Genomic DNA, 25566 nt, shown 5'->3' on the forward strand with positions numbered 1-25566 from the left:
TACTTTGTGACCTTCCATTGGCTGGCCACTATGCTCCTCATCTTCAAGGCTCCCATCTCCTTTGCAAGACTTCTTGAACAAACACTGCTCTGTACATTCGTTAGCAGTTCCTGGGCCAAATGCATTGCTGATGTTGCCAGTTTTCTCCACTTCTTTTATGACCTATTTTGGACTAAAAAAAAATAGAAATCGCTCGAATTTGCTTTTTGTCTAACATCGTTTCCATAGTCTAAAATACATATAAAATAAACAACAGATAATAAGTCATTAGCAAAAAACATAAAGCAAGAAATATGCATTAAAATGATGTATAACATAGCCATATTTATTTAAGAATGTATTCCAATATCAAACGACAAATTTGAACAGTGCAAAACTGCAATTACTACCAACCTAATAGAGCTGAAGAGTTGATGCTTTTGAACTGTGATGTTGGAGAAGACTCTTGAGAGTCCCTGGACTGCAAGAAGATCCAACAAGTTCATCTGAAAGGTAGTCCTGAATATTCACTGGAAGGACTGATGCTGAAGCTGAAACGCCAATACTTTGGTCACCTGATGTAAAGAACTGACTCATACAAAAAGACCCTGATGCTGGGAAAGATTGAAGGTGGGAGGAGAAGGGGACAATAGAGGATGAGATGGTTGGATAGCATCACCAACTCAATGGACATGAGTTTGAGTAAACTCCAGGAGTTGGTGATAGACAAAGAGGACTGGCATGCTGCAGTCCATGGGGTCGCAAAGAGTCGGACATGACTGAGCAACTGAACTGAACTGAATACATATTTTTTCAAAAGTTCATTTGGGTTTTTTCATAATATGTAGTGAAAAACATGTGAAAACTTTTTGGCCAACTGAATAATTGGTAGAGAATTAGTAGTAGAATAATTGGTAGAATTAGAATGAGTAGCAATCACTCATTTTAGCCATGAGAGTAGGAGATGTTTAGTATTTTGGGCAATATGACCTTGTGTTTTTTTCTGTGCTTAGGCAAAATGATGCATTAGCCTTGCTCAGTCTCATTATATTGTGTCTCAGAGTAACCTTGATGAGGTTGGAAGGATGTCTGATAGGAGAATAACAGCCCAGCTCTGAGAGTGAGGCTGGCTTCTTATCAGAGCTGCTTTTTTTTTTTTTTTTCCTTATTTGGAGGGACCTGATATGGGTGGGGAAGATCCCCTGGAGGAGTAAATAACAACGCAGTCCAGTATTCTTGCCTGAAAAATGCCATGAACAGAGGAACCTGGTGGGCTACAGTCCATGAGGTCACAAAGCGTAGGATGCAACTGAGCATGCATGCACGATATTTGGGAAATTAAATCAGATGAGTTAATCAGAAAACATTTTCTGAGGAAGGGAAAGCTTGGCATTTACTGCTTATATGTAGCCATCACATAGAGAAGAACTGAGGAGAATGGAGACAAGGGGAAAAGAGCGACAACTTGTGGAGGGCATTCCTGTCAGAGGGAAACAGTAAGTGTGAAGAAACATCTCATTATATATATAATATCATATATAATGTTTGAAAAAAAGTACATCAGAAGTGTGACTCTTTGCTCCAGTGATTCTCAAGGGGTTGGAGGTAAGGGAGTTCCAGAATCTCAAAACAGGGGGAGTAAAATCTCAGAAAGTCTCCAGGAGATGGTGATATGATAGTTCTCCAAGACAGATGGTCCCTTGTTGCCTCTACCCTCCTCCACAGTTTTAGTTAGACCATCTAGGCTCTATGTGGAAAATCCAATTGATAATTGATAATTTAGTTTGACCCTATATATCATACAATAAAATTGCTTGTCCAGAAAGGTTTTACCACCATCCAGGGAAATAGATGGGATTATTAGCAAGTGCATGGGCTGTCAGTGGCAGATCAATTATCCTAGATGTATTTTTATTTACTCTTTTGAAACTAGATAGACTGTAATGATTTTTACAGTACTTCTAATATACAGAGTGTTTAAGTGAGGTCTCTACTTCCATTTTATAGTGAAGAATTCCTAATTATCATTCCATCTACCTGTGCTATCCAGTTGATGTGTTTAAACACTATTTAATTGTGAGTTTGAAGACATCATTATTACCAAATGCAAATTTAGCATACCAACACAAAATATATTTACCATGATAAATATGCCAAACAGCAGAGAATGTTAATTATAACCATGCACTCTGAAGCCAGATTTCCGGGGTTCAAATTACAGCTCTACCACTTTATAGTTATATTACCATGAACAAGTTACTTAGCTCATATGCCTCAGTTTCTTCTATAATGTGAAGATAATAATGGTACCCACCTCAAAGGTTTGTTGTCAAAATTAAAATATATTTTAAGTTTTTAGACTGGCTCACTCATGATAAGCATTTCATAAGTGCTAGCTATGTGATAATGATGGTGCCATTATATTGGTAAAAGAAAAAAAGTATTTAACAACATATTTCTTTAATTTATCTGTTAATTATGAACTAACCAGTATATATAAAAGTTCACAGATCTTATTAAGGAATGAATCATCTTACCTGTGATAATATATAGGGCCTCTACTCTTGCTTTAAGAGAAATCATAGAATGGATTAGTTTTTGGCAATATCTTAAAATACGCTTTTAATTTACAATATTTTTTCCTCTTTGACTGATTTGTCTGATTAATCCAGGCCTACCACAGATAATGTTTTTATTACATTCTATGACTGAATTTTTGGGGCTTTGCCTAAAGAATGCATTAGGAATCTCAGCTCTTTAATTGAGGCAGCCATATTTAGTGTCACTGAAATAAGTGTGATAACAGCTTGATCACGCGAAGCTTGACATGAAGAAAACACCTGCTTGGTGTTAATAAGATATTTGAATTTCAGACAACAGAAGACCAAAGAATATTGCCACTCTGCCTGTCTTGATAAAATACCAACAGAGCTTGCTATTCATTTCAGTATATGCAAAAGTTTATTTGAATTACTGTGAAATGTTAACAGAAAATCACTTGCAGTCTGGGCTCATGGCAGGTGAGAGGTATTAAAATATTGTTGAATGTTTATATATACTAACAGCTTTATTAACCAAAATAAAAGGAACAATAAAACCATATTTGTTTGTTCTTCATATTCATTAAAACAAACCAGAGTGATCTGAGGAGAAATTTCAAGTATTTTAGTAGACCTGGATATATCAGACATTAATTTAAACACATTACCTTTACTCTCGAAGTTCATAGCCTCAATAGAAAAGTGTAGAAATTTTCTATCAATAACCAATTTTTTGTGTCCAAGAGAAAATCTTTAAAAAATTAAAAACATTATTACAAACAAAACTGGGAATTATGGCTTCTTTTTCCTGGGAACATGCACACATGCGCTCAGTCATGTCCAGCTCTTTGCGACCGCCAGGTGCCTGTCCATGGAATTTCCCTAAGAATACTGGAATTTCCAGCTAAGAATACTGCAGTGGGTTGCCATTTCCTTCTTCAGGGGATCTTCCAAATTGAGGGACTGAACCCATGTCTCTTGTGTCTTTGGCATTAGCAAGTGGATTCTTTACCACTGGCGCCACCTGGGAAGCCCCAGTGAACATAAAGAACATTTAACTTGCAGTGTGTTGAGAGCATCATTAAGTAAAAAAACAAACAAACAAAAAAACTATTCTTGTTTTAATGTAAAATTATGTAAGATTTATCCGATGTCACTTGCACTGAATTTAGGGACCACATTCTAGTCAGTTTTTTGTTTGCTTGTTTATTAATTTATTTATCATATACATATATAAAAAATTCTTGCTAGACTGCTTTCTATTTCTAATGAACATGCTTGCACAGAATTTAGGAAGCAAAGTTTTGGCTTTCCCTTTTCAGTTTTTCACTTAGAAAAAAATCTTAGCATCTATACCAAAAGATAGTTAATATTCATGAATAGTCAATGTTCAGTTGACTGTAATGAATTGGTTCAAAGAAAATATGGATAATTGAAGTCTATGGTGCTGTAAAAATTAAATTTTATCCTCTACACTTAAACTTACATAGCATCAAGCTCCTGTCCAGAACTGCTAGCTAATAAACCAACTGAAGATATTTTAATTTTCATTTCTTTTACCTTTCCTTTCATTTTCTTTCACCTTTAAAATTTATATAACTTAAAGCACATGAATAGTACTTTACAGTTTATAAGCACTGTTACATATATTACTACTTTCGATCTTTTCGTTTCCTTATGGAGAAGGGACATTTATAGAATTACAGAAGGTTTTATTATATTTACTTTATAGATAGATAAACTATTGATCAAACATCATACTCTTATGTTAATGCAGGGAATTGATCATAGAAAAATGGTCTGGAATGTCGAGCTTTATTGAATTTATTGCATTGCATGAGAAAGCCTCTGACCTCCCTTCTCACAATAACTCCTGTAGTCAGCCTTGTCTCCTACTGCCCTATATCCATGTCACTGTTTACTGTTTCTGATCTTTGAATCTTTGTCTTCATTTCCCTCTCTCCATATACCCCTGTCAGAAATTTTGCTGCTTTTCTTGAGTATACAAATCCTACCAATCAGTCAAGGTCCAGCAAAAGTTCCATCTCCTTGAAGAAGTCTTCCAGCTCCTATTGTTCTTACTGAAATAATACAGCATTTGTGAGCATTGGTTCTTAGGTTCCCAAGTGTTTCATTATTCAGTGTTTCATCTAAATTCTCCTAACAGATTATAAGCTGCAAAGAACAGACATCAACTCTTATACATCTTTTAAACCCACAGCACTCTAGCACTAGATACATTTGTAGTAAATTCATGATAAATATTTGTCTGTTTTTTAATCTGTCCGTTGGAGCCATTGCTGAACTATAGATGATCTTACTGCACTTATATTCAAACCATGCGATGTACAATTTAGCCTCTATAGTCACTCATTATAGTTGAGTTCAGTGTGATCCTTTCAATATGTATGTATGCCAGTTGACCCTAGCATTGATTTCTAATACCAGTAAAGCCCAGACATATGGTTTGTGGAATCAAATCAACTACATATGCCTGAAGGATTCCCTGAATAGAGCAGGCATTTGGCCCATATATCAGTATTGAGAACAGGAACAGGAAATGTTATGCAGTGATTGCTTTTCTATAGAATTACATTAGCATCACGCATTCTGCTAGTCATAATTTCTCAGCAGATCAGGGCTATCAATCAATGGTACTTCCTGTGGTACAGCATATGAAAATGCATTCCATTATTCATTATAAATGATGCTGATCAGGCATATGTCATTACAAATTAAATTTTTAAAGAAGAGATCTCTGTAAAAATGGCACACTTGAGAGTCACTATTTTAAAAAAGCATGAACATGGTACTTTGTGGCAATTTGGTTTTTCTGGAATATAAGTATTCTGTTGAAAGAAAGAACTACTTTTGTTCATATTTTTAGGTGAATTTGGAGAAGTTTGTAGTGGGCGTTTGAAAACACCAGGGAAAAGAGAGATCCCAGTTGCCATCAAAACTTTGAAAGGTGGCCACATGGATCGGCAAAGAAGAGATTTCTTAAGAGAAGCAAGTATCATGGGTCAGTTTGACCATCCAAACATCATTCGCTTAGAAGGTGTTGTCACAAAAAGTAAGTACTGATTTTCTTTTATATATCTCTCTCAATCATTTTTTTTAAATGTTTAATAGCAATATCACAGCTATTACAAGGATAACTCAGTTCAGATGTCATGTTCAGATATCACCCCTCAGAGTCTTGGTATTAGGCTATGACAATATCAGAGTTTGCATTGGTTGCCAAACAGCTTTGAAATGCTTTTTATTACCTGTGAAGCATTTGCTAATTTAGCTTGAAGTAATATATCAAGATAAAGGGTTATATATGTTTTTCTAATTTCTATAAGCAATTCACTTCTTCTAAAAGTGCCTAAATTTCAGTATAGGAAAAGCATTTAAAATACTGGGGGTCATTAAGTTAGTTCTATTTGGAAATAGATGTCATATACAAATGTAGAATGCATTATCTAAAGTAAAGCTTTTAAATAAAAAGTTCTTTATGCAACCCATCTTTATAAATGCCATTAGAACTATATTATTTTAATTTATACAAAATCAAGAAATGAATCACAGTTTCTGAAATAAAAATCCTGTTTTTACAGAAATAGGATCAAAAACCATTCCTTTGGGAAAAAAACTTTATTAAAAATCCCAAATTAATCTATACTCCAAGAAACAGATTGCAATATATTCATTTTTATTTGAATAATGACAAGATATAAAGCTTAATATTTTTCCTTATTTTATTCACTAATGAGTCATAATATATAAAACTCAATACAGAATGGCATAAAAAAACTCATAAAAATTATTTAAATCTTTGAGAGGCATTTTTCTTTCATAAAACTGAATATTTTTAAAACTATGTAAACGAAATTGAAATTTCATGTTATATTTGGGGAAGAAAAGTGTAAAAGCTTACTAAAAACATGTAATTGTGCCTGGAACTCAAAAGTCCTTCTCACAGGCATTGGCTAACATGCTACCCAAGGAGAGCAGATTACTGATAGCCATGGTAGCTTGGAGGACACTAAAGAATGCTTTTGATTTCAACTGTTGCTGTGGGCTAAAAACTTAGTGGCCTTAGTAGAACCTTCCAGTATTCATGCCCTTGTGTTGTTCTCTTCCAAATTGATTCTGGGCTTGTTCATGTGACTAGCCTTGGCCTGTGGTGCATTAACAAGTGTGAGCAAGTGGAAGCATCTTACATGTCTGTACAGTGGAGCTTGTCCTTTGGAAACACTCTGACACATGACTCAGTCTCAAGTGCTAAGCAAAGCCAGTCCATATGGAGGGGCCACATGCAGTATACTGCAAAGAAGAGTACTGAGGCATTTTAGTCACAAGAGCTCCCAGCAGATAGTCAATACTGAATGGCAGGTTTGTGAAAAACTATCTCAGACATTACAGTCCCTACTTACCAGCACCAGATGGCTGCAGCTGCAATTGATATTTTGTGGAGCAAAGGAACCACCCAGTTTAGTCCAGTCAACCCATAAAATCATGAGAGTTAATAAAGTGGCTGTTTTAATTTGCTCATTTTGGATAGTTTATTACACAGCAATATATAACCAAACCAAACACCAGTTAGAATTCCACTCCTGCCACTGAAGATTTGTATAGTGTATGGATGTGAGAGTTGGACTGTGAAGAAAGCTGAGTGCCGAAGAATTGATGCTTTTGAACTGTGGTGTTGGAGAAGACTCTTAAGAGTCCCTTGAACTGTGGTGTTGGAGAAGACTCTTGAGAGTCCCTTGGACTCGGAGATCCAACCAGTCAATCCTAAAGGAAATCAGTCCTGAATATTCATTGGAAGGACTGATGCTAAAGCTGAAACTCCAGTACTTTGGCCACCTCATGCAAAAAGTTGACTCACTGGAAAAGACTCTGGTGCTGGAAGGGATTGGGGGCAGGAGGAAAAGGGGACGACAGAGGATGAGATGGCTGGATGGCATCACCGACTCGATGGACGTGAGTTTGAGTGAACTCAGAGTTGGTGATTGACAGGGAGGCCTGGCGTGCTGCAATTCATGGGGTCACAAAGAGTCAGACACGACTGAGCAACTGAATTGAACTGAAGTAGATGATTTAACATCTCTATTGTTTACTTCCACATCTGTAAAATGGGACCAAAATGGCTCCTACCCAACAGGAATGCTAAAAAGATTAATTTTTAAATCTATAAAGCATTTAGATAGTGTGTAACTCACAGTAAGCCACATTAAATGGTAGCTGATCCCCTGGAGAAGGAAATGGCAACCCACTCCAGTATTCTTGCCTGGGAAATCCCATGGACAGAGGAACCTAGAAGGCTACAGTCCATGGGGTCGCCAGAGTGGGACAGGACTTAACAACTAAACCACCACATTATTGGTAATATAGTTTACCATTTCACTTTCATGGCAACTCTCATGCATACCCCTTGAAGCTCAGACAGGTTAATTAACCCACATGAAGACCTCTAAATCATAGTAAGTGGCATGGCTGATATTCAAATTGAGGTCTGTCTTACAGACTTGTGGCATTTTTTGTTTCTTTGCTTTTTATTTGCTATATCACAGGGAGTAAGTCAGACTATTACACTTTGTCTTATCTGAATTAAATAGCATTACATTAATGACAACCTGAATAAAATAACACAGTACTCTTTAAAAATAGGGAAAATATTTTGCTAAGTGGAATAAATCACCTCTTATTTTGTCAAATTTGGAGAGATCCAGATATGCCACAATACCTAGCAAAAATACTAATCTAAAAGACAGAGAGGAAACATGTTAATTATTTATTTTATGTTTTCTGACTTCCTTGCATTAATTTAGCATGAACATTTCAAGTTATTCCTTCTGTTTTCTATCTCTCTCTAGAAGAAAAAAGATGATTTTGAAGTTGGTTATGAATCTTTGCAAAGCATTTAAAATAATTTAAGTATGCTGTTGAAGTCCTCGTATGAGTATTTATGGGTGTTTATATCTGGAAATAAGTGCCCACAATAAATTTAAAGACCAGATATTTATTTTTTACCTATGATAAATCACACTCTGTGAATTATTCATGTATTCCTATGTGTTTTATTATCTACCAATATAATATTATATATAATTTGGCCTTATGAATTAGGAATCTTTTATTCTAAATCAACTGAATAGGTTTAATAGGATAATCTAAGGCACTTGTCTGCTAGTTTGAAATAATCAATTTATTTCACAAAAACATCCAAACAATTAGTCCAGTGATTGCTGTACACCTCTAACAATCTTGTATAAAGTTAAGACTGGTGACCTTTACATAGCCTAATTTGTATGATTCCTAAGAGAAAGTCCTTATTTCATATCAAGAAAAAGATTTAAAAAAAAGATAAAGACTAATTGAGAAAGGATAGATTCAATAGGCTTATGAGTAGCAATAATCATTGTAATTTTCACTTGTAAGCATGAGACCCTGTGTGGGTTTGTGGTAGTGTGGTGATTCTGAGGTGGATGGTGGAGATGCAGAAAGGAATAATTGCCACAGAGATAAGTGGGCATGTTTATACTGTTATCTTCTTGACTCAAATGCTATGGGATTTTTAGGAGAAAGACAATAAATAAATGAATGCCTCATTCCCATAAATACATGATAATTGTTCCAAGATTGCCCTTAAGTGGCTAAGAGATAGCTAGCAATTAATGCTCCCTAAAGACTACCAATTGCATAAAAGATAATACTGACAAAGATAAAGATGCAGTGTAGGTTTATATGGTCATGTTAGTAGTGTCCTGGGGTTCTGAGAAATAATGCACAGACTCTCAGTTGAAAGTAATGTAAAATTACAGATCAAAATCTTCATCAGATCCTTTTATAAATTCTTAATATGCATAATTTTTCTCTTATATTAAGTTTTATCACTGAGGGATACATATTATAAAGTTCTTGGGAACACTTTTGCTGTTTCATACTTGTACATATAACTACTTTTATACTTCAAAGTTAAATGATTAAAAACTGTATTACATAAAGAGGGGCGCCTGATAAGAGTTGAAACTATTTGTTTGATACACATTACAATTTCTTAACCTGCTAGAATGCAACTAATATAAAAAGAGTTTAATCCAGTTAAATCATATGCTTAGCACATACTTTTTCTCTAAGAAGCAAATGGAAGCCATCGGTTAGAGCACAGACTTATAGCTATTAGTACCATGGATAGTACTAATTTATAACAATTTATAACAGGTGATGTATACACCAATGTCATTAACTATATATCCAAAAGAGAAAGTTCTACCCTTCTGTAAAAAGATAAGAATTGTGATTAAATAATCACTCTTCAAAAGACTGGGCCTTCCATTTGAATTCATGATGATATGGAAAACCAAAAGCAGAGAGAATGAAGCACCTACCTCCCAGCTTAGGTAACAGCTAAATGTAAATGTACGAACTGTATCTCAATTAAATCATAAATCCAGTGAGGAATAATAGAAGTCAATCAGTACCTCAAACAGATTCCCAACATAAATTTATTTCATCATGGGATGTTGCTACAGACTCTGGAACAGCATAGAAGGTATAACAGAAAGTACTGGGCCTCCACACACCATCTTTAAACATTCCAGAAAACTGTGGTGGTGGTTTAGTCACTAAGTTGTGTCTGACTCTTGCAACCCCATGGACTGTTGCCTGCCAGGCTCCTCTGTCCATGGGATTCTCTAGGCAAGGATACTGGAATGGTTTGCAATTTCCTTCTCCAGGGGATCTTCCCAACCCTGGGATGGAACCTGAGTCTCCTTCACTGCGTGCAGATTCTTTACCGACTGAGTAGGTTCCTTCCAAGTAGTTTTGATGGGTCCACATAGATGCTAAATCTGAGAGTAGATTCAAGGTAGTCAAATAGACAGTAAATACACAAAATCTGCTTCTCTGCTCGCAAAATTGCATTTTACTTGTCAAGTAATACATTCTCGAAGATTGGGGGCAGGAGGAGAAGGGGATGACAGAGGATGAGATGGCTGGATGACATCACCGACTCCATGGACGTAAGTGTGAGTGAACTCCAGGAGATGGTGATGGACAGGGAGGCCTGGTGTGCTGCGATTCATGGGGTCACAAAGAATCGGACACGACTGAGTGACTGAACTGAACTGATAGTAATCCAAATGAAAAATGAACTTGGATTACTAAAACAAGCTTGGAAACAATGAACTGCAATTTGGAAATGATAAGTTGGCAATGTCTTGGATGTTTGAAGACCTCTAGGACGTCTCTGAAGCCTTGGTGGGATTCTGGCATGCAGGTGCAAATGATGGACAGTGAAGGCACAAAATGGCAACCCACTCCAGGATTCTTGCCTGGAAAATCCCACGGACAGAGAAGCCTGGCAGGCTACAGTCCATGGGGTCGCAAAGAGTTGGACAGGACTGAGTGACTAACACCCACACCCAAGGGCACAAAAGAACCTGGAAAATAGGACAGACGCCACAACCTCAAAGAACACTATTGACAAAGGAGAAAAAAAAAGTTGAGAGCGTGAAAGTGGGAAGAGATACAACCCAAGGAAAAAAGGAAGATGAGAGACCACAAAAAGAATAAATTGAGATTGTATTTTCTCTCCTCTCCTAGCATCCTTAATATTGACTATTTACTGAAAATAGTGAAGGATTATTCTTGTACAGTTTCTGGAGTCTCAGTGGAATCTCAGGAGATTTACTGCAAAGTATTTGACATTTGGAATTATAATGTATACATATTGCAAAACAGAAAATGAGCCAAGTGTTGACTATAACAAACAATAAGAAGCTGACATAGTCTGGCGGCCCTGTGCATCACACTCTTCAAGCTGCACTGGGGCTAATTGGGATCACCAGCTTACTTTCTTTCTGCCAGAGTGTATGTCCCTCTTTACGAGACAGGATAAATGTCTGTATTCAGAAGGGATTTATCCTTGTCTCTTCAGTGTTTAAGTGTCTGAGTTTTCTCAAGGTCATTCACTCTAATCATTTCCCTAGATCTACAAACGGTACTATCTCCTTTCTGTGGTTCTTTCCCTTTCCTAAACCAGCCTGCTAATTATTGGGTAGAGAATTGGAGAAGGCAATGGCAACACACTCCAGTACTCTTGCCTGGAAAGTCCCATGGACGGAGGAGCCCAGTAGGCTGCAGTCCATGGGGTTGCGAAGAGTCGGACATGACTAAGCGACTTCACTTTCACTTTCACTTTTAACTTTCATGCATTGGAGAAGGAAATGGCAACCCACTCCAGTGCTCTTGCCTGGAGAATCCCAGGGACAGAGGAGCCTAGTGGGCTGCCGTCTATGGGGTCACACAGAGTCAGACACGATTGAAGTGACTTAGCAGCAGACTTTGATTCAGATTTTACTAGCTTTTCCACTAGTGTCCTTTTTCTCTTCTAAGACTTCATCCAGGGTCCCAAATTGCATTACTTATCACCTCTTAGTCCAGTCTATGTTTAATCTGTGCAGTTCTTCAGTCTTCCCTTGTCTTTCATGACCTTGACACTTTTGCAAGAGTACTAGTTGGTGATTTTGTAAAATGTCCATTAGTTTGGGTGTGGCCATTGCTTTTTCATGATTCAGTTTGTGGCTATGCATTTTTGCAGGAATATAACAAAAGTTACATATCCTTTTTAATGCACGGTATTGGGGAGGTTACATGATGTCCACGCACTTTACTCCTGGGGATGTTAACATGGGCCACATGGTTAAGGTGGTGTCATCTAGACTGCTCCACTGAAACGTTACTTTTCCCTTTTTGTAGTTGATGTATATTCAGAAGGAGATCTTTGCAACTATGCAAATATCCTGTTTTTCCTCAAACTTTTTCCCATTAATTTTTTAATATAAATTTATTTATTTTAATTGGAGGCTAATTACTTTACAATATTGTATTGGTTTTGCCATACATCAACATGAATCCGCCACAGACATACACGTGTTCCCCATCCTGAACCCCCTCCCACCTCCCTCCCCATACCATCCCTCTGGGTCATCCCAGTGAACCAGCCCCAAGCTTCCTGTATCCTGCCTGGAACCTGGACTGGTGATTTGTTTCACATATGATAATATACATGTTTCAATGCCATTTTCCCAAATCATCCCACCCTCTCCCTCTCCCACAGAGTCCAAAAGTCTGTTCTATACATCTGTGTCTCTTTTGCTGTCTCGCATACAGGGTTGTCATTACCATCTTTCTAAATTCCATATATATGTGTTAGTATACTGTATTGGTGTTTTTCTTTCTGGCTTACTTCACTCTGTATAATAGGCTCCAGTTTCATCCACCTCATTAGAACTGATTCAAAGGTATTCTTTTTAATGGCTGAGTAATACTCCATTGTGTATATGTAGCACAGCTTTCTTATCCATTCATCTGCTGATGGACATCTAGGTTGCTTCCACGTCCTGGCTATTACAAACAGTGCTGCGATGAACATTGGGGTACACATGTCTCTTTCAATTCTGGTTTCCTCGGTGTGTAGGCTCAGCAGTAGGATTTCTGGGTCATTTTATCATGCATAATCAACCTTGCCTGCAACAATTACTACTGTTCTGTTTTTAATGGTGATGTTTCTACTTTCTTTCCTTCTGTATTAATCAGAACATTTATTTAAGGAAGAACTGTACTTTAAATGTTCTGTAAAGAATGTTCTTTAAATGGGATTATACAGGAAGCCTTTCAGAGCTGGCTTCTTTCTCTTAGGAGAATGTACTTGAGATTCATGCCTTTATGTTGCTGAACAGTATTCCTTTGTGTGATGTATTGGTTCTACATTCAGTGGTTGAAGGACATCTGGGTTGTTTCCAGTTTGGATGATTATTTATAAAACTGCTGTAAACATTCATGTACAAGTCTCTTTGTAAGCACGTATTTTTGTTTATCTTAAAGAAATACCTAGGTGTGGGATGACAAAATCAAATGATAAATATATGTTTAATTTTTTAAGAAACTGCCAAACTGTTTTCCAAACCTGATGTACCATTTTACATTCCCACTAGTAATTAATGATAGTTTCTATTACTCTCATCAATGCTTGATACTTTTTTTTTCAATTAGCCATCTAAGTGAGTATATATTGGTGTCTTACTGTGACTTTAATTTGCATATCCCTATGACTATTGAATTTGATGAGCTTTCCATATGTTTTTTTCACTATCCATATATCTTCTTTGGTGAAGTATGTTGTCAGATTTTTACCCATATTCTTTCTTTGGGTTGTTTTCTCTTAATGTTGAGTTCTAAATGTTTTGTTTTTTTTTTTTAATATGTATTTTTGGATATAGTTCTTTGTCTAAAATGTGTGTTTAAAATGTGATTTGTAGATATTTTTCCCCTTTTTAACTTGTTTTTCCATTCAATGAACATTGTCTTTAACAAAGTAACTGTTGTTTTATTTTGATAAAGTCTAATTCATTATTCCTTTTTTTACGGATTGTGCTTTGTGGTCTGATGTCAAAAAACTCTTTATCTTGACCAAGGTCACAAAGACTTTCTCTTTTATTAACTTTTAGAAGTTTTACATGGGCTTCCCTGGTGGCTCAGATGGTAAATAATCTGCCTGCTCATGCAGGAGACCTGGGTTTGATCCTGGGTTAGGAAGATCTCATGGAGAAGGCAATGGCAACCCACTCCAGTATTCTTGCCTGGAGAATTCCTTGGGCAGATGAGCCTGGTGGGCCACAGCCCATGCAGTCGCAAAGAGTCAGACACAACTGAGTGACTAACACTTTCTCAGAAGATTTACATAGAGGTCTAAGATCCATTTTGAGTTAATTTTTACATAAAATGTGAGGTATGAGCCAAGGTTCTTTTGTATTTTTGTTTTTTTGTTTTTTTTGCATATGGATAATTTCAGCACCATTTGTTGAATTGTTATATTTTTTAAGATACGAAACTTGTTTTCCTCATTTTTAACTTACTTTCTTTGCTTAAAATCCTTCAAGGGATTTCCTTCACCCACAGGACAAAATTCATGCCCCTTCCACTCAGCATTTCTTTTATCTCCTGCCTTCTCTACCTCTTAGTTTATATTCTGTTAACAGTAAATCATTATTTGATTCATATTTCAAATGAAATATTCAAATTAATCTTTCAGTAAATCATTGATTGATCCCACATTTTATCATACTTGGCCTTCTTCTTGGAAATACTTCTTTTTTCCCCACCCTCATCACTCCTAACTCAGCCAGCAGGCTTGACTTATGAAGGATGACTCAGCTTGTATGAAACTTCTTTTCTTCATCTTTTTACTGGTAGATATCTATATTGCACTTAACATGTTATGCTATAATTACTTTTATATGTATGGGCCTGAAGTTTGTTTTTTTAACTCTATACCATAATGTTAGGACCTCTGCACCAACTTGGCAATGACCCTGAGTTTTTTTTCTGGGACACTCCCACCGGTCTGAGCTGCAGCAATGCATCTGTGCTGTCTTCTGTCCCTATTGGGGTTCCCTCTTACCTTCACACTTCCTTCCCACAGCCCTTGTCAGGGCTCAAGCACCCCAGCCACTGCCCATCAGTAGAGAAAAACTATCATGCCATTCATTTGCTTTCTGATAACTCTCAATTTACTGTTAATAAAGGATTAAACTAAGTGTGCTGGCCACTCCATATTCTCCACTTAATCTTAATGTTCTGTCCTAGCTTGAATTCTCCTCTCAAAGTCCCTCTTGCCAAATCTCCAATATATACCCCCAATATATATTTTAAATTACTTTTAGGTAGAGGGGGAAATCCTATATTATATTGGAATGGGGATTTGGGGAGTCAATAGTCTCCTAAGGATAGCCTTAATTTTATTTATTGTGGTGCCTAACATGGTACTGAGCATACAGGAAATACTAAGTACACCCCAGGTGGTGCTAGCTGTAAAAAAAACTGCCTGCCAGTGCAGGAGACATAAGAGACGAGGGTTCGATCCCTGGGTTGGGAAGATCCCCTGGAGAAGGAAATGGCAACCCACTCCAGTATTCTTGCCTGGGAAATCCCATAGGCAGAGGAACCTGGTGGGCTACTGTCCATAGGGTCACAAAGATTTGGACAGGACTGAAGCAACTGAGAACACATGTATTTATAGATGAAGGAATATTGTAAGAAAGGTGGAAAAGGAAGCAAAGGATAGGGGTGGAACAAAAAGAAGAAAAAGGGAAGAAAGCAAAGAAGGAAACTAAATTTTCAAGAATTTCAAGCCCAGTTCTAAATTTGAACACTCACCAATGTCAGTTATATTTATATGAAATTGGCAGCTTTTCTCATAATTGTGTTTCTCTGTACTTTGGCAATTTTTCCTTCTGTACAGCAATCATATTTTAGTTGTTTTACTCCTATTAAATTTTAACTATATATGTATGTGTGTGTGTGTGTGTGTATGTATCAGAGAAGGCAATGGCATCCCACTCCAGTACTCTTGTGTGGAAAATCCCAGGGATGGAGGAGCCTGGTAGGCTGCAGTCCATGGGATCGCTAAGAGTCGGACACGACCGAGCGACTTCACTTTCACTTTTCACTTTCATGCATTGGAGAAAGAAATGGCAACCCACTCCAGTGTTCTTGCCTGGAGATCCCAGGGATGGGGGAGCTTGGTGGGCTGCCACCTATGGGGTCACACAGAGTCGGACACGACTAAAGCGACTTAGCAGCATATATATATATATATATATATATATATAAAAACATTATAGTTATTTAGGAACATGTCTTTTTCTACTATTCTAGAATCAACTTCAAAGTAAGACTACATTACCTGGTCTATAACTTATATGTTATAATACTCAATCTTAACTTTGGAATGGGTTAAGAATTACAGTAGTGTGTTTCCTCAGCCTGAGAAATAAAAGTAGGCATAACTTAGCCACTCATGATTGAGATATAGCCACAGAATGATGTGAATTTATTGACATTTTTATTAGGTTACATCAATCACTGTGAGTGAATTTATTCATTTTCCACTCCTCACAAATGTCAGCCAAAGACATCAGTGACTTTTTTTTAATCTTTTTCATTCAGATGCAATGACTGTTTTAGGATTCTTAGGCCTGAAAATAATGCATTGACCTTTTCCCCTAAACATTAATGGCATGATCCTTTTGAAATAAGGTCAGTTTTCATTTTGGCATAGCCATATATTATATGGGACACACTATTGTATTTGGTACAGAAATCCATAAATACAAAAAGCTATAGCACCTTTGTGACTTTGTCACTATTTCATATACTTAATTACTGAAGTATTCCATTACACTGAATGAAAGTATAAAAAAATGCCTTCCATTAGCTAGAGTTTATGTGATTTAATGATTTCTTTCATATAGATTAAATCTCACTGCAACAAATTCCAGGATACTCCCTAGGGAAAGCAACTCTGGATACAAAGTATAAGGGGGCTGGAGAAAATCAAGGAAAAAAAGGGGACTGCTTAAAAAAAGGAAGATTTAAGGGTGAGGCCTAGCAGAATTTCTGAATTTGTTCCAGGAAAAGGAGAAGATAATTACTTCCCTAAAAGAGGATTTAAAATTAATATAATTATTTCTTACATGTTAGCTAAATAAATTTACTAAAACAAAAACAAAAGCCTCCCTTATGTCAACTCTGATGTTCCAAAATTTTCTGCCTCAATGAGACAGTATTTCTAGTCATACAAACCATTGGTAACAGACTCAGAAACTATTTCACATAAGTACCTCTAACTAAAAAGACAAAACAAAAAAAAAGTGGAAGACTGCATTTGTCAGTGATGAAAGTTTTAATTATACAATTTGTAAAGCTTAAAATTAGTGTTTTTACTAAGATGGCCCATATGGAACAATTGCTAAAACTGAAATAATGCTACCAGTTCTTTGATACAGTTCCCAGATTTTAGCTACAAGGGAAATTCTTCATTGCTAAGGAGGCCTACCCTTTAGTCTAATTACAGGAACCTATTCTTACTAAGTAGAATGTTGAGTACTGGCTAGGAAAGCTGAAGGGAAAAGAAAATTGATAGAGACTGATATGGATAGAGGAAATCCCTTTTTAAGTCAAATTTTCATCCATTCAACCTGATAAAGACTTCAAAGTAATGATTTTAAGATGCTCATTGATTTCAGAAGAATAGATGAACACAGTAAGAATTTCAACACAGGTTATAAAATGTAAAGAACCAAACAAGCTAAAGAATACAATAACTGAAATTTTAAAATATGCTAGAAGAAGTAAACTAGTTTAAATGATACAGAAAAAATGGATCAGCAGTCTGGAAGATTGATTAGTGGAAATCACCCAAGCTGAACAAGGGAAAAATTTTTTCAGCAAGGATAATTTAAGGGGCCTCTGGGAAAACTTCAAGCATACCAAAATTTTCATTATAGAAGCTGGAAAAGGAATAGAGAATGGAGCAGAGAACTTATTTGAATAGATAATAGCTGAAAGCATCTCTAACCTGGGGAAGGGAACAGACATCCAAGTTGCGAAGCACAAAGAGGCTCAACAAAATGAATATAATAAGGTCTACACCAAGATACATTATAATTAAAATGGCAAAACTTAAAGGTAAAGAGAGAATCTTAAAAGGAGCAAGAGGAAAGATACTGGTTACATACAAGAGAACTCTCATGAGACTATCAACTGACTTAGCAGCAGAAACTTTGCAGGCCAGTAAAGTTTATTGCTGGCAAGATATATTAAAGTGCATGTAGTCATCTCCAACTCCTTGCAACCCCTTTCCAGGCTCTTCTGTCCATGGAATTTTCCAGGCAAGAATACTGGAGTGGGCTATCATTTCCTTCTCCAGAGGATTTTCCCAACCCAAGAATTGAACCCATATCTCTCGTGTCGCCTGCATTGGCAGGCAGATTCTTTTCCACTGCACCAGCTGGGAAGCCCATATATTAAAGTGGTGTAAGATAAAACCTACAACCAAGAATATTCTGCCTAGCCAGGCTATTATTCAGATTTGAGGAGAAATAAAGAGTTTTACAGAAAAGCAAAAGCTAAAAGTTATTTCAGGAAATGTTAAAGTGACTTCTTTAAATGGAAAAGAGAAGAACACAGCTAGAAATATGAAAATTGCAAAAGGATAAAGCTCATTGGTAAAGGAAAATATCCAGTAGATTGACCACTTATAAGGTTATTAGGAATGTTAAAAAGTAAAAGTAGTAAAATTATTTCTATCCACAATAAGTAGTTAACTGATAACACAAAAATACAATGTCAAAAGCATCAAGCATAGATGAGGGTATAAAAATATACAGCAGTCAGAATTCATTACACTTTAAAGGGCCATCACTTAAAATAATCACGTAGGTATATAGGTATGTATATATGTATGTAAAAAACAAAGATCATGGCATCTGGTCCCATCACTTCATGGCAAATAGATGGGAAAACAATGGAAACAATGACAGACTTTATTTTCTTGGGCTCCAAAATCATTGCAGATGGTGACTGAAGCCATGAAATTAAAAGATGCTTGCTCCTTGGAAGAAAAGCTGTGACCAACCTAGACAGCATATTAGAAAGCAGAGGTATTTGCTGACAAATGTCCATCTAGTCAAAGCTATGGTTTTTCCAGCAGTCATGTATGAATGTGAGAGTTGGACCATAAAGAAGGCTGAGCAGTGAAGAAATGATGCTTTTGAACTGTGGTGTTGGAGAAGACTCTTGAGAGTCCCTTGGACTGCAAGGAGATCCAACCAGTCCATCCTAAAGAAAATCAGTCCTGAATATTCTCTGGAAGGCCTGATGCTGAAACTGCAATACTTTGGCCACCTGATGCAAAGAACTGACTCGTTTGAAAAGACCCTGATGCTGGGAAAAATTGAAGGCAGGAGGAGAAGGGGACAACAGAGGATTAAATGGGTGGATGGCATTACCGACTGGATGGACATGAGTTTGAGTAAGCTCCAGGAGTTGGTGATGGACAGGGAAGCCTGTTGTGCTGCAGTTCATAGGGTCTCAAAGAGTCAGACACAACTGAGTGACTGAACTGACTGATATCTATAGGTTGTTATATATGAACCTCAAGGTAACCACAAACCAAAAACCTAGATACATGCACACAAAGGAGTGCAAGCATGACACTAAAGATAACGTCCTACAAGATGGAAATAATTACAATCACAGAGGTTCTCCCCAAGGAACAAGGAGTCTGAGTCAACCTCAGGTTCCCCTGCCTGGGGGACCTGCTCCAGGAAGAGGATCCTCCAGAACACTAGGCTGTGAATGCTTTGAAGTCCAATGGAGTCTACTTTCAGGAGTTTCAGAGAGCTGTGGAAATAGAGACTGTATTCTTAAAGGGTATATACAAAATATCACAGGCTCCAGAACCAAGGGAGAAAGCGATGATTTAAAAAGAATGGAGATCAGATCCTCCTGCTGATCTTAGCGAGTCTCCCGTTGGACATAGTCCTGCCCACCAGAGGGCCCAGGACCTGACACCAATACCAGTGTGAGGATGTGAGACCCAGGACCCCCCGGACTGTTGCAGTCAGAGACTCTGGGATACAGGTCTACCTGCTAGCTGGCAGACACCTGCCCCAGGAAAGCCATAGCCCTGCAGCCTGCCATGGCAGAACCTATTCCACCCATCAGCAGACCAGCATGAGCTTTGGGACACCCCAGTCCTCAAAGCCAGCTGTGTGAAGAACAGGGCCCATCTACCAGAAAGCCAACAGCAGCTCTGATCCCTGGGCCCTGCAGCCACACCCCAAAATTCCACTCTTTTCACCCATGGGCCAGGCCTTCCAGGGTCCCATAACCAGCTGCTTCATGACCCAGCCCTACTAATCTCCCAAGACTGAACCAAGAAGTAATAGAAAATATGAACAGACCAATTACAAATAGTGAAACTGAATCAGTAATAATAATTTTTAAAAATTCCAACAAGCAGAAGTTTAGGACCAGATAGTTTCACAGATGAATCCTACCAAATATTTAGAGATGAGTTAACATCTGTCTTTCTCAAACTGTTTCAAAATTTGCAGAGGAAGAAATGCTTCCAAACTCATCTGCACAACCCTCATATCAAAACCAGACAAAAGATACCACAAAAAAGAAACTTAACAGGCTAATATAACTGATGAAAATACATGCAAAATTCCTCAATAAAATATTAGCAAACCAAATACAACAATAAATCAAAAGGATCCTGATCAAGTGAGATTCAACCCAGGGATGCAAGGATTTTTCAATATCTGCACATTAATCATTGTGATGCATTATACTAATAAACTGAAGAATAAATGCACAAAATTTTTTGAAAATATTCAGCATCCACTTATGATAAAAAGCTTTCCAGTTAATGGATATAGAGGGAACAAACATCAACACAATAAAGGTCATTTATAATAAACCCACAGCTAACATTATACTCAAAGTTGAAAAGCAGAAAACATTTCCTGTAAGATCAGGAACAATATAAGGATGCCCGTTCTTAACATTTTACTCAACATAGTATTAGAAGTCCTAGCCACAATAATCAGATGTAAAAGAAATGAAAGCAAACCGAATTGGAAAGGAAGAAGTAAAACTGTTACTGTTTGAAGGTGATGTGATACCATGTACAAAAAATCCTAAAGAGGCCATGAAAAATGTACTGGAGCTCATTGGTGAATTCAGTAAAGTTGCAGGATGCAAAATTAATACACAGAAATATATTTCACTTTTATACATTAACAGTGAACTATCAAAAAGAGAAATTAAGGAAGCAATTCCATCTACAATCACATCAAAAATAATAAAAAAAACCTACTGAAGGAGATAAAAGACATGTACTCAGAAGACTAAAAACACTGATGAAAGAAATTGAAGGTGACACCAATGGAGAGATATAATGTGTTATTGGACTGGAAGAATTAATATTGATAAAATACCCATACTGCTCAAGGAGGTCTGTAGTTTTAATGCAATCCCTAAAACAAATAATTTTCAAATATGTTATTGAAACACAAAAGACTCCAAATAGCCAAAACAATCTTGAGAAGACCCAAATAGACGATTTTCAAAAGAAGACATTTAGATGGTCAATAGGCACATGGAAAAATGCTCAACGTGGTTAATCATCAGAAAAATGCAAATAAACCACAATGAGATACCAACCCACACCTGTCAGAATGGCTATCAATCACCAAAAGAAAAAAAAAAAAAAAAAAGACTTGCGAATAACAAATGTTGGCAAGGATGTGGAGAAAAAGGAACCTTTGTACAACATTGGTGGGAATGTAAATTGATGCAGCCATTGTGGAAAACAATATGGAGGTTTCTCAGAAAGCTAAAAATAGAACTACCATATGATCTAGCAATACCGCTCCTGGGTAAGTATATTTACAAACAAAAAGAAAAAAAAAACACTAATTTGAAAAGATAACATGCACCCCAATGTTCATAGCAGTATTATTTATAATAATCAAGATATGGAAGCAAACTAAGTGTCTATCAACAGATGAATGGATAAAGAAGATGTGATTTCTACAATGGAATAATACTCAGTTATTTTTTTAAAAATGAAATTTTGCTTTTTGCAACAACATGAATGGACCTAATAAACTGAGTCAGACCAAGAAAGACAAACACTGTATCACTAATATGTGAAATCTAAAAAATAAAACAAACTAGTGACTGAAGCGACTTAGCAGCAGCAGCAGCAGCAATGAACATAAGGATAAAGAAATAGACTCACAGATACACAGAAGTGGCTACAGTGGGGAAAGGCAAGAGTGGAAAGTCAAGATAGTAGTAGGGTACAAACTACTATGTTTAAAATAAATTCCAAGGATATATTAAACAGTGCAGAGAATATAGCCAATATTAATAGTAGCTATAAATGGAATATAATCTATAAAAATTTTAATTACTGTATTGTATACCTGAAGCTAATGTCATATGGTTAATTATATTTATATAAAAAGTCAATTAATTTTAAAATAAATTTTAAAAAAGAATATCTACAAAAAATTTGAGGTAAAAGATATATTCTTGAAATATGCAGAAATTGATGAAAAAATTTAAAAGTGATGCAAACACATGGAAAGATGCATAATGCTCATAGACTGGAAGAATTAATATTGTTAAAATACCCATGCTACCCAAGGCAATCTACAGATTTAATGCAATCTCTATCAAAATACCAATGTCACTTTTCAAAGTACTAGGACAAATAATTCTAAAATTTGTGTGGAACCACTAAAGTCCTCAAGTAGCCAAAGCAATCCTGAGGAAGATCAGCAAAGTTGGAGGTGTCCGGCATTCTGATTCCAAACTATACTTCAAAGCTATAATATCAAAACAGTGTAATACTGGGGGAAAAAGACACATAGATCAAAGGAATGGAATAGAGAGCCCAGAAATAAACCCATACTTACATGGTCAATTAATATATAACAAAGAAGGTGAGACTATACAATGGGGAGAAGACAACTTCTTTTATAAATAATGTTAGAAAAACTAGACATCTACATGCAAAACAATCAAACTGGACTACTATCACACACCATATACCAAAAAAAAAAAAAAAAAAAACCTCCAAATGGATTACTGACTTAAGTGTCCATAGATAGATGAATGGATGAAGATGTTATATATACAGTGTAATATTATTCAGACATTTAAATATTGAAATCTTGCCATTTATAACGACATGAAAGGTTCAGAAGGTATTATGCTTAGTGAAATAAGTCATACACAGAAAGACAAAGGCCATATAATTCACTTATATGTGGAATCTAAAAAGAAATAAAATGAAATAGGATTCACAATTGTAGAGAAGAAATGGATGGTTGCCAGAGGGAAGGGATGGAGGATAGAGGCAGATAAGTGAAGATTAAAAGGTGTTAATCTCCACTTACATAGTAAGTAAGGGACTTCCCTGGTGGTCCAGTGGTTAAGCCACCACGTTTCCACTTTAGGGGTCCTGGGTTCGATCCCTGGTTGGAGAGCTAATAGCCCATATACTGTGTGGTCGAATGAAAAAAAAAAAAAAAATAAGCATCAGTATGCTAAGGCATAAAAATAAATAGTAAATAATTCACATAGGTGTAGTATACAGCATAATGAATACAGTCAGTAATATCATAAACAGCTTTGTTACTGGACTTACCATGGTGATCATTTCATAATACTGAATGTGCAAGTGTCAAATTATTATGTAGTGCACTTGAAACTAACATAACACTGTACTTCAATTATATTTCAATTAACCTTAAACCTCAAAAAAATTGTTTAGAAACATGAGAAAAACACACTGCAATTTAGAATCTTGGCAAATCAATTCTGGAAAGACAAAATAAACCCACTTCAAACATTAGCCTCAATGGGTAACATTAGAGCTAGGTACTGCAGTAAATACTATTTCTGTAGTTTTCAAATGTTATCCCCAAAGCACTTTTTCAGTGTTGCAGAAATAATAAAACAATAATTTTCTGTCTGTGTGCTCAGTTGCTCAGTTATTTCCAACTCTTTGTGAAACCATGGACTGTACCCCACTTGGCTCCTCTGTCCATAGAATTTCCCAGGCAAGAATTCTGGAGTGGGGTGCCATTTCCTACTCTAGGAGATCTTCCCAACCCAGGGATCAAACCCCATATCTCTTGCATCTCCTGCATTGGCAAGCAGATTCTGATTTGTTTTTTTAATTTTTAACTTTTTCTTGTTGTTGTTCTTTTAATGTTTCACAACCTTTTTGCTTGCCTGAGTTAAAATCTTGTCTACAAAACATTGCCCACAGTGATCAAGTTAGCTACACTTTAATGAACACATTAGAGAACCTGTTAGTGTCATTTTTTGACTCTCTGGCATCCTAAATTAATTAGGTTTTCACTAGACAGGCCAGAGAAGGCAATGGCACCCCACTCCAGTACTCTTGCATGGAAAATCCCATGGACGGAGGAGCCTGGAAGGCTGCAGTCCATGGGGTCGCTGAGAGTCGGACACGACTGAGCAACTTCACTTTCACTTTTCACTTTCATGCATTGGAGAAGGAAATGGCAACCTACTCCTGTGTTCTGGCCTGGAGAATCCCAGGGACGGTGGAGCCTGGTGGGCTGCCGTCTATGAGGTCGCACAGAGTTGGACACAACTGAAGCGACTTAGCAGCAGCAGCAGCAGACTAAGGTAATTGCATCATAAATGCTCTTCCAGCTGTCACTCTTGAGTGATTTGTATAAAAGGAAATTTGTAGACTATACTCAGGACAGGGATTCTAAAGTCTTTCTTACTTTAGATTAATCCTACGAGGTCTTGAAAGATTTGAACCCTGCTTCCTTCTCATATGTTTTCTTCTTCCTCTTGCTCCTTCTAATCCACTGTGTTTCAGAACAGCTGTGTGCTTTGAACACACCAAGATCATTGCTGCTCAGAGCTCTTCATATTCCCATTTACTGCCACCACCTTCCCAAATACCAATACAAGACTGGTTTCTGAAAACCCTGCCTAAATCTAAAATTTCGTCCTCCTCACACTTAGATGGTCTTTATCCTGTATCTTTGTTCTGTTTTTTTCCCTTGCATACATAATTCTGTGAAATCAGATAGGCTTGTTCCTATGTGTTCAGAATATTCTGCATCAAGGAATGTTCTAGTATATATGGAAGTAAGCACTCAACAGAGAGTTGCTTTATAAATGAATGAACCATTTTAAGCAACAGTATTGCTAAAACGATATCATACTAGATTTTCTGGAACTTTCAATTTTACTTATGTCTTTATTTTGGCACTTTACCAAATATAGATTATTTAGACCAAATAAATTATTCAATTTTTAAAAATTTTTTTAATTTATTTATTTTAATTAGGAGCTAATTACTTTACAATATTGTATTGGTTTTGCCATACATCAACATGAATCCGCCACAGGTGTACATGTGTTCCCAATCCTGAACCCCCCTCCCACCTCCCTCCCCATACCATCCCTCTGGGTCATCCCAGTGCACCAGCCCCAAGCATCCTGTATCCTGCATCAAACCTGGACTGGCGATTCATTTCTTATATGATATTATACATGTTTCAATGCCATTCTCCCAAATCATTCCCCCCCGTCCCTCTCCCACAGAGTCCAAAAGACTGTTCTATACATCTGTGTCTCT

The 25566-nt window shown here is 36.7% G+C and overlaps 1 protein-coding gene across 1 annotated transcript in view; it reads left to right on the forward strand.

Moving 5' to 3' along the window:
• EPHA6 (EPH receptor A6) overlaps nucleotides 1–25566 on the forward strand; it is a 1036017-nt gene that overhangs the window by 771278 nt on the left and 239173 nt on the right. Inside the window, exon 12 of the mRNA XM_070368049.1 lies at nucleotides 5407–5592. Coding sequence (XP_070224150.1) covers nucleotides 5407–5592 — 186 coding nt within the window. The remainder of the gene's footprint in view (nucleotides 1–5406; nucleotides 5593–25566) is intronic.

This window comes from Bos mutus, chromosome 1 (genome assembly GCF_027580195.1).
Source record: "Bos mutus isolate GX-2022 chromosome 1, NWIPB_WYAK_1.1, whole genome shotgun sequence".
Lineage (NCBI taxonomy): Eukaryota > Metazoa > Chordata > Mammalia > Artiodactyla > Bovidae > Bos > Bos mutus.